The 8,087-nt window shown below is 38.9% G+C and overlaps 1 protein-coding gene across 1 annotated transcript in view; it reads left to right on the top strand.

Moving 5' to 3' along the window:
• The first annotated feature begins 737 nt into the window (after positions 1–737).
• Positions 738–8,087, top strand: part of LOC131957834 (neural proliferation differentiation and control protein 1) — a 58,605-nt gene continuing 51,255 nt past the window's right edge. Inside the window, exon 1 of the mRNA XM_059322636.1 lies at positions 738–945. Coding sequence (XP_059178619.1) covers positions 858–945 — 88 coding nt within the window. The 5' untranslated portion in view covers positions 738–857. The remainder of the gene's footprint in view (positions 946–8,087) is intronic.

Genomic DNA, 8,087 nt, shown 5'->3' with positions numbered 1-8,087 from the left:
AAAGCAAATATAAAATATATTCTTTTGCGTTTTATTTTGCCTACTTAACGTAGACCTCTTTGTTCGTGTCTATATTATTTAAATTATATTGCAATGTTATGTTTCAGACTCAGGCAGTTGCTGTGTCGACTTGGTTTTAATTTATTTAGAATATCAGCGTAGTATATATATATATATATATATATATATATATATATATATATATATATATATATATATATATATATATATATATAAAACTTTTTAAACATTATAAACGAGCCGACCCGCTGCGTATCATACGCCGCTATTTAGTTGTTTTTTTCTACTTTTCAGTAATTTATAATTTGTGAATTCGACAGTACCAATGCTGCCATTGAAAATATTTACTTAAAAACACTACCCCCCCCCCCCCCCCCACGTGAAAGCAGCCTCCTCTTAGTTACCTCCTCTAAGTTTAAAATCGTTTCAAACTAAATTATCTGCCCCTAATAGCCGTCACCAAACCCGTCTCTGTGATTGTAAAATGTAAACAGAGTGAACACAACTCACCAGACAATGTGGGGGCGGGGTTGGGGTGGTTGTGATATTGATATAGAGGAAGAGAGGGGACTGTAAGGCGATGTTGCAGCTTGTTTTCTAACGGCTCGAAGAAGAGAATTATATATATAGATTATTTTTCAATAATAAAATGCACTGTAGGCCCACATCTAAAAACAAAGTGAATGGCAAACTGGCAACAAGGCTCAGCCCTCTCGCATTTCATTTTAGTGGTACCGAGAGTTAGCGAGAGTGATTATGCCAGCGAGACATCTTCAGTGGGGGATGGCGACATAAACAAAACCCCCCGTTACAAGTGTACCCTGGCAATTCCAAAAATGTTCTGGAAATATCTTATAGTAACGCTGTTACTGGTTGTACCCAGCAGCCGTTTTCTTACTTTGGCAACAGCTGAATTCTCCCCTGGTGAGTAGTGGTTCATTCATCTGTGTTCGATTGGCTTTATTTACAAATTTCTACACACTGCTGCTGACTGCTGGCGACTGCTAGTGTTGCAGCTGATTTTTTGTTTTCTTTCTTGCTGTTGCTGTGTAACCCACTTGTTTTGGTTCTTAGCTCAATCAAATAGTTTTACAAAGCTATGCATCTTTGTTTGTAGGCCTAAATGTTTATGATTGTAGTAGATCTAGATCTATGTACTATGTAATATGTATGTAAGATTCAGATTTTGAATAGGCTGCTCAGCAGCAGTGCTGCTACGGGTTAATTTTAGAAAGAAGTGCATAAGAACTAAAACAAACTGAAAGAAAAAAAGTGTTACTTCTAAGTTATAGTAGGCCTAATAGTTTAGACTACATCTCACTTAAAGGCTCAGGCTAGGCTCTAATTGATTGCATTGGTAGTCAGTTAACTACAGGTTATACCTCCTGATTAAGTTAATGTCTGGATATGGTTTTTAAAGTTTAAGCCTACAACCTAGGCAAGTCTACAGTTATGGCCTTGTTTTAAAATTGGGCCTTGAAGAAATTAATTATAGGTCAATAGTAGGACCTATAGTAATTATTCAAGTACCTCTTGTATAGGACGTTGCTATTTACAAGTATTATGATTTATTTTCTTACAGACCTAGAAAATGAGGTAAAAAAAAAACAAAGGCAGTGTAGGTCATTGTATTTTTGTTTACTCACTATTTTATTACATAATCCCTTTGCTGCCTGTTGATTGATTTTTTATACATCCCAACCTTGCAATTTTGCAATCAATAATAGGTGTTTTCAGTGTGCTAATCTGTTGGCACAGGTGCTGTTGATCCACAGCCACCTATGATCACAATACAAAAACAACTCACCATCAACCTCTTACTACCTAGATAAGTCATTTCCCATGTCTTGAGTTCATAGTCTAGTCCGGTGGTTCTGAACTATTTTGGAGGTACATAACAGATTCAGATGAACATTCACCTAATGTTTCTTACTAGTTTTATCATCAGCACTAAACAGATCAGATAGTGGATCATATGAGTTTAGTGTGTATCTTGACCTTGAGGAGCCCCTTTGACTGATTCACCGAACTCCTGAGGTTAAGAACCACTGGCATAATTCTTTCACATGAAATGGAACTTAAAATGTATTTATATAAATGAACAACAATACAAAAAGAACAACAATAATATTGTGAAATCACTCCCAAAGTTGCTGTCACAACAATTTTAATAGCTGTGGACCTAATGATGATAAAAACTGAATAGCATCTTAACACGCTTATCAAATTGATTTAGCATAAACTCACTATTATATGAACTTTTTATATATATATATTTTTATCATGGTATATTCATGTATACCTTGTGGCTTCTAAAATATTACCAACAAAATTATAAGTGCATAATGGCAAATCATTAAAAAATAGCTGCTCAACATTGCTCTACTGCATGTTTTTAGGGTAAATTAGTTTTTTTATATAGATCTGCTGAGTTTACTCAGGATACCACTGCTGATATGTGTTATACGATATGTTATGCTCAGTGTGTAGGAGACCTCTGGCCTATTCAATCTCCTACTTCTTCTTTTGTATGCCTAAGAGTGTAGATCAGAGATGACAGTTCACCTCAGATTATGATTCGCGACTGATTTCTTTTTATGACTCAGGTCAGCCTCCTACATCTCTCTTTCAAAACATTTTTCTATGTCAAATTTGGTCTCCCCCCACTCCTAAACAAACAATCTATAGTAAATTACATGATTACTATAGCGTGGTTTTTCACTGTTAAGCATATACTGTTTTATGATATATATCTAGTACAATTTTTGTGTTATTGTGAAGTGTCTTTTTCTCTTTCTAGTTGAGCATACTAGGCCTATATTTACCTTTTTCTTACTCCTGCAGTTAGGGTGGCCTACAAACACCCCTAAATCTTTGTCTAGGTTTCTTCCAGACTTTTTTCTCGGAGGGGGGGGGGGGGACGACGACGACGACACTTGTAAAAGTGTATGTTTACTATATAAAATCCATCTAGTTCGGGGGGGGGGGGGGGGGGGGAACGGTAGACTTTTTTCGGGGGGGGGGGGGGGGCCTGCTCCCCGAAGAGATGCCTGGAAGAAACTCTGGGTATACAGGCTGCTAATTGATGCTGCTGTTAGTGTTTTTTGGTGGCACCATTACCTTTTTTCACATTGAACTGTTTGTCTTTTGTCCACAGATCTGCGTATCATTATCAGTATATATTTTAAAAATTATTTTTATCTAACAAGACTTCAGATTACAAAGTGTTCACGAAAAATATGGGGGGGGGGAGGATGTGATCAAAGGGTTTAGAAGTATATGCTTAACTACTACATAATCGTAAACTTTCATACCACTGTTATTGTGAAACTACGACACTATTTACCACTTGCAATTTTGAGGAAACAGAAAGGTGAAATAGCCGGTCAACGCTAGAGGCGAAATGGCGGCAATCATGCTAAAAATAGACCATCCCTGGCAATTCTGTTACGTCACGGGGATGAAGCGTTTTCGCAGAGGGCCCTTAGCGCCAAGGCTGGGCTACATTTTAAATCCTTGGCAGCAGACGGCCTTCCTGCATTGATTTTTGCTCAAAAATTCGGCAGGGCTTTAATTGCACATTGCGCATGTTAAAACGAAAAACGATGTAATTTTTTTTTTAATGAAAGCATTATACTAGAGTGAGCGAATAGGGCCTTCTTAAAAACTATGAAGCCTTTTCTTGTTATCTGTTTGTGTTTGTCCACCGTGGATCCATTGTGATATGTCATGTTGAAGGGGACATTTGAAGTAGCTTAACCTAAACTCAATCATAGGGGTCGTCCACAAATGACGTCACACTCGTAGGGGAGGGCGGGGGTCCGTAATTTTGTGACGGTGTGTGATAAGGGGAGGAGGGGGGGGGGGGGGTCAGATGGTGGGACGTCTCATTTTTGCAGGAACAAAAAGAAATGTTAGAAAACACATTTTAGCCGTTATTTCGCGTTTTAGAAAACTGTTTTAATAAATTGTAATAGGAATTTATTAAAATACTCTATGTTGAGAGAGTTCAGACAAGAATTTGGAAAAATATCGATGTTTTAAGAAAAATTAAAATGCTATTTAGAGGGGGGGGGGTTGTAGGCTGAGGTGTGACGTCATTTTAAGGGGGAAGATCGTCTGGATTTTTGTGACGATGTGTGACGGAGGGGAGGGGGGGGGGTCAAAATCGTCAAAAAAGCGTGACGTCATTTATGGATGACTCCATAGCCGTAGATCACTTAAGGAGCTGCTTACAAATTCTACGGACAAATAGACAGAAGACTTTTTGTGAGAGTTGTGTTTTGTTTTACTTCTAATTTATCTCTTGCACCTATTTGTGTCACTTGGCTTTCCTGTACTAACGTGTCTTTTGGTTTCCACGTGTGTCCTAGTTCAGTGTCTTCAGACCTTCCTGCACGTGTGTCTCCTGTTTCTCCTGTGCCGTGTTTTTCCATCAGGAACCTCCACGGGGTGTGAATAATTTGGGGGGGGGGGGGGGCAGTGCCTGGATGTAATACACAATTTATAGAGAATATTTTCTTAAAAAAATGTCTCCCCCACCACCACAACTACTCATCTCCCCCACCCCCAGTGAAAATTATTCGAAAGAAGCCTGCTCCTCGTCTTATATCTCCCTTAGCTGGGAATTATTCACCCGTAAATTTCTTGTTTACCTGTAACAATACCTCTAGCATTGAGGTATAACACATTAACACCCTGCAGCGGTTTAACCAAGATATTTGTATATCAGCTTGATCTTTCCGTTCGCATCGACGCCCGGTCTTGTGTTTATGTGAACAGTGGCGTTCAAAATATTTTTGTTATGCGCATGCAGTTATGGTTCATTAGCATTTCTATTATTGTTTGACACTGCAATTTTAAACTTATGAGAAGTGGTGCGGTGATATAGAAGAATTTGATAGGTGGTGGGAGTTGGTGGGTAAAGACGGCACCCGTGTTTCTTTCAGTCATTTCTTCCCGAATGAAATAGAATTTATATAGACATGTATACTTTTAGTGTTCGCAGCCCCTGTAAATTTAATCCCCCTTCCCCCGAAAGTTTCAAGTACTCCCCCTTCACGGAGAAAAAAAGTCTGAAAGAAACACCGGATGCCACTTAATGAAATATAGATCTAACTAGAGAGCGCATCATTTTGGGAGCCTTAATGTGTAGGCACGTGTTGAGGCGTAGTGACTTATTTCGGCGCCCGAGGCGAACTATCAGTTTCTCCCCCCCCCCCCCCCCCCCACCCCTCTCCCCCAATTTGAAAAAGGTATCACACAATTTGATTTCGAAAACAGTGAAATACAGTCCATTTACTTAAATTGGACTGTGTATACTCCAGTAATGCAGCTAGGATTGAGCTTTTTTAAAGATTTTTTCACTACTCCGTTTGGCGTCCCTCCTTCCCCACCCCCCACCCCCTTCCCGGGGCCGACCGCTTTTACAATGTTGGCTATGTTTTTGTCCGGCCTTTGAACACATAAAACGCTTTGATCTATGCCTGATAGGTGCACACATTAACTGCGGGACTCTACACCAATACATGAACTACTTTAAGTAACAATGCAGCATTGAATTATAGTTAGCCTCGCAATTTTTTTTTCAAAACCTACTGGATATAGATTTTTTTTAAAATAAAATTTAATTAGTTCTAAAGAAGAAACAAGTAATTAAAAAAAGTCTAGTGACAATTTTAGCGCAATTTCCTTGTGTTATCTAAAAATAGCTCTGTCGTAGCGTAAATCAAGAGCAGGGTTAGTAAAACCATTGGTTAGTTATTAAAACGTTTTTTATTAAATTTTTTTTCAGTATTTTACATGTTTTATTTACAATAGAGTAACATGACTAAAAACCATTGCGCGCCCAGCTACCGAACGTGACGTCGCAGCCATTGAACGTGATGGCGCAGCTATTGAACGTGATGACGCGTGTGGTGTGGTTGCATAAAATGCCTACTAATTCGGTCCAAATTTTAATTAATACAAAATTTTTTTTGTGACTAAACGAAAGGATATTTTTGAAAACTTTCTTCGGCAATATTGTTCTAAATTATGGCAGAAATCGATTGGTACATGTTTTAAGTCGCTAAGTGGTCTGGTTGCCGAGATATGGGCCAAAAACTGCATTTTTTCGAGGTTTTTTGGCTTTTTCGGGAAATCCATGAAAGAAACCCGGAATTTTTATGGCCTATGTTCATCCTCGTAACTTGCTTAACATAATTGCTTTTGGAACTAGTCCTCGATATTGCTTCGTTGAGGAGGAGATACGACTTAAAGCTGCGGACACACATCCATCCATCCATTCATCCATCCATTCATTCCCAGAAAAGACGAGTTAATAAACGCAATTCTCCAGAATGGAAATTGCGCTAAAAACTATAGCGTCTGATGAAGTTAAAACAAGTGTGAGGTGATAGCTCAGGAACGCTGCCGTGCGAAACTCACCTTCCGCACGCCGTGATGCAAACAGGTAACGCACTCGTCAATTATGTATCCCGGCAGAAACCAGTATACCGCTTGTCGCACGCGGCCCGCGTCATAATCCTTTCATGAATAATTTATTGCCCTTGACTTGGTTAGAAGGGACCCGTGTTGTGGAGAAAATTATTTGGGCATGAATAAATTGATCAGCCCACCCACAAAACCCCGCTGTGTGAGTGTAGGGTAACTAATATCTTTTTTATGGCCATTGTCCGTTGTTACTCTCGGTAGTTATATGGCTATTCGTCATTTAGCCAGGGTTTAGCTTAATATGATACGGTTTTGTTCGAACTCTCGGGAAGATGAGGCTCGTTAGCTGGGGAAGCAAATCCAAAAAGAAAAGCATGCTGAAATTGGAATCAATGGCCTCAATGGTGCATAACGAGTTGACACGTATACTTTATTGTGTTGGTGGGGATCCATTCCAACACTAGAATTAAGAACGAAGAAGAAGAAGGTATTTTTTCACACCCAGTTTTACTTTACTTTAGCCATACGTCTGTTTTCTGTGCTGTTTAGACATTGAAAACGTTGTTTGAATACCACTGCGTGTGCAGCAGCTTTTTTTTTTTTTGCTGTTATCGCTACTCTGGGCGTAGCCATTGCGCAATGTCTAAATAGTAAAAAAAAAAAAAAAAAAAAAAAAAAAAAAAAAAAAAAAAAAAAAAAAAAAACACAACGATATGGAACTGTATTGTTCAAGATTTGCTCTTGTCCATAGACAAAAATTATCTGGTAAAACAATTGTGTGCATTGTTTCTTTCAGGGGGTTTTCCGTGTGGGGGGGGGGGGGGGGGGGGGCTCATGAAGTACGTCTACTGCCCACTGATGAAATAAAAATGTATAATTATGTATACAAACTATATAATTTAATCAGCGCAACCCCATCCCCGGAAATTTTTTAGTGCACCACACCGAAAGTTTTTTTTTTCTTCTGTCTATCTTTTCACTTGTTTCTGTGACCTCGGCATATGAAGAGATAGTGTGGTCAGCACTATGCCCAGCCGCCTTTACTTTCCCTGAGTTAGGTACCCATCAGAGTTGGGTGGACTCAGAGACGACTTGAACCGGGATTCGAACTCGAGACTTGGGGTTAGCAGTCCAGTTCTCTACCGCTAGACCATTTCACTTGCCCTATAGACCGTCAGATTTGAAAGGGAACTTTACTTTTACACCGAAAGTTTTCCCCCTTTTCAAGAAAACTGACCGGAATAAACCCTGATTGTGCGCTTATTATATTTTAAATGACCAACGCTTGCAGCAGCATTGTTTACATTTTTCATAAATGTATTTTCAAGTATATTTATACCATCGCAGCAAGACAATAATTCAAATAATTGTCTACTTATTGTTTAGATTAGTGTTAGTTTCCATCGAGGTAACATGATATCATTGTTTGTGTACGGCTAACCCAATAGTGCAGTCTGTTATTAGCTGAACTCTCTGTGTGTGTACTCTTCATCTTCTTATTCATCCGTCCCCCAACCAATCTAAACCACAAGACCGCCGTGAGTATTATTAGCGAGTTATCTTTGCTTCTTAAAGTGCATTTTAAACAAATCTGGATTAGAAACAAAAATGCACTTTTTTTTATCCACTGC

Source organism: Physella acuta, unplaced genomic scaffold (genome assembly GCF_028476545.2).
Source record: "Physella acuta isolate Inbredline_101_S28 unplaced genomic scaffold, ASM2847654v3 ptg001270l, whole genome shotgun sequence".
Taxonomy (NCBI): Eukaryota; Metazoa; Mollusca; class Gastropoda; family Physidae; genus Physella; species Physella acuta.
This window is presented reverse-complemented; position numbering and strand designations above follow the sequence as displayed.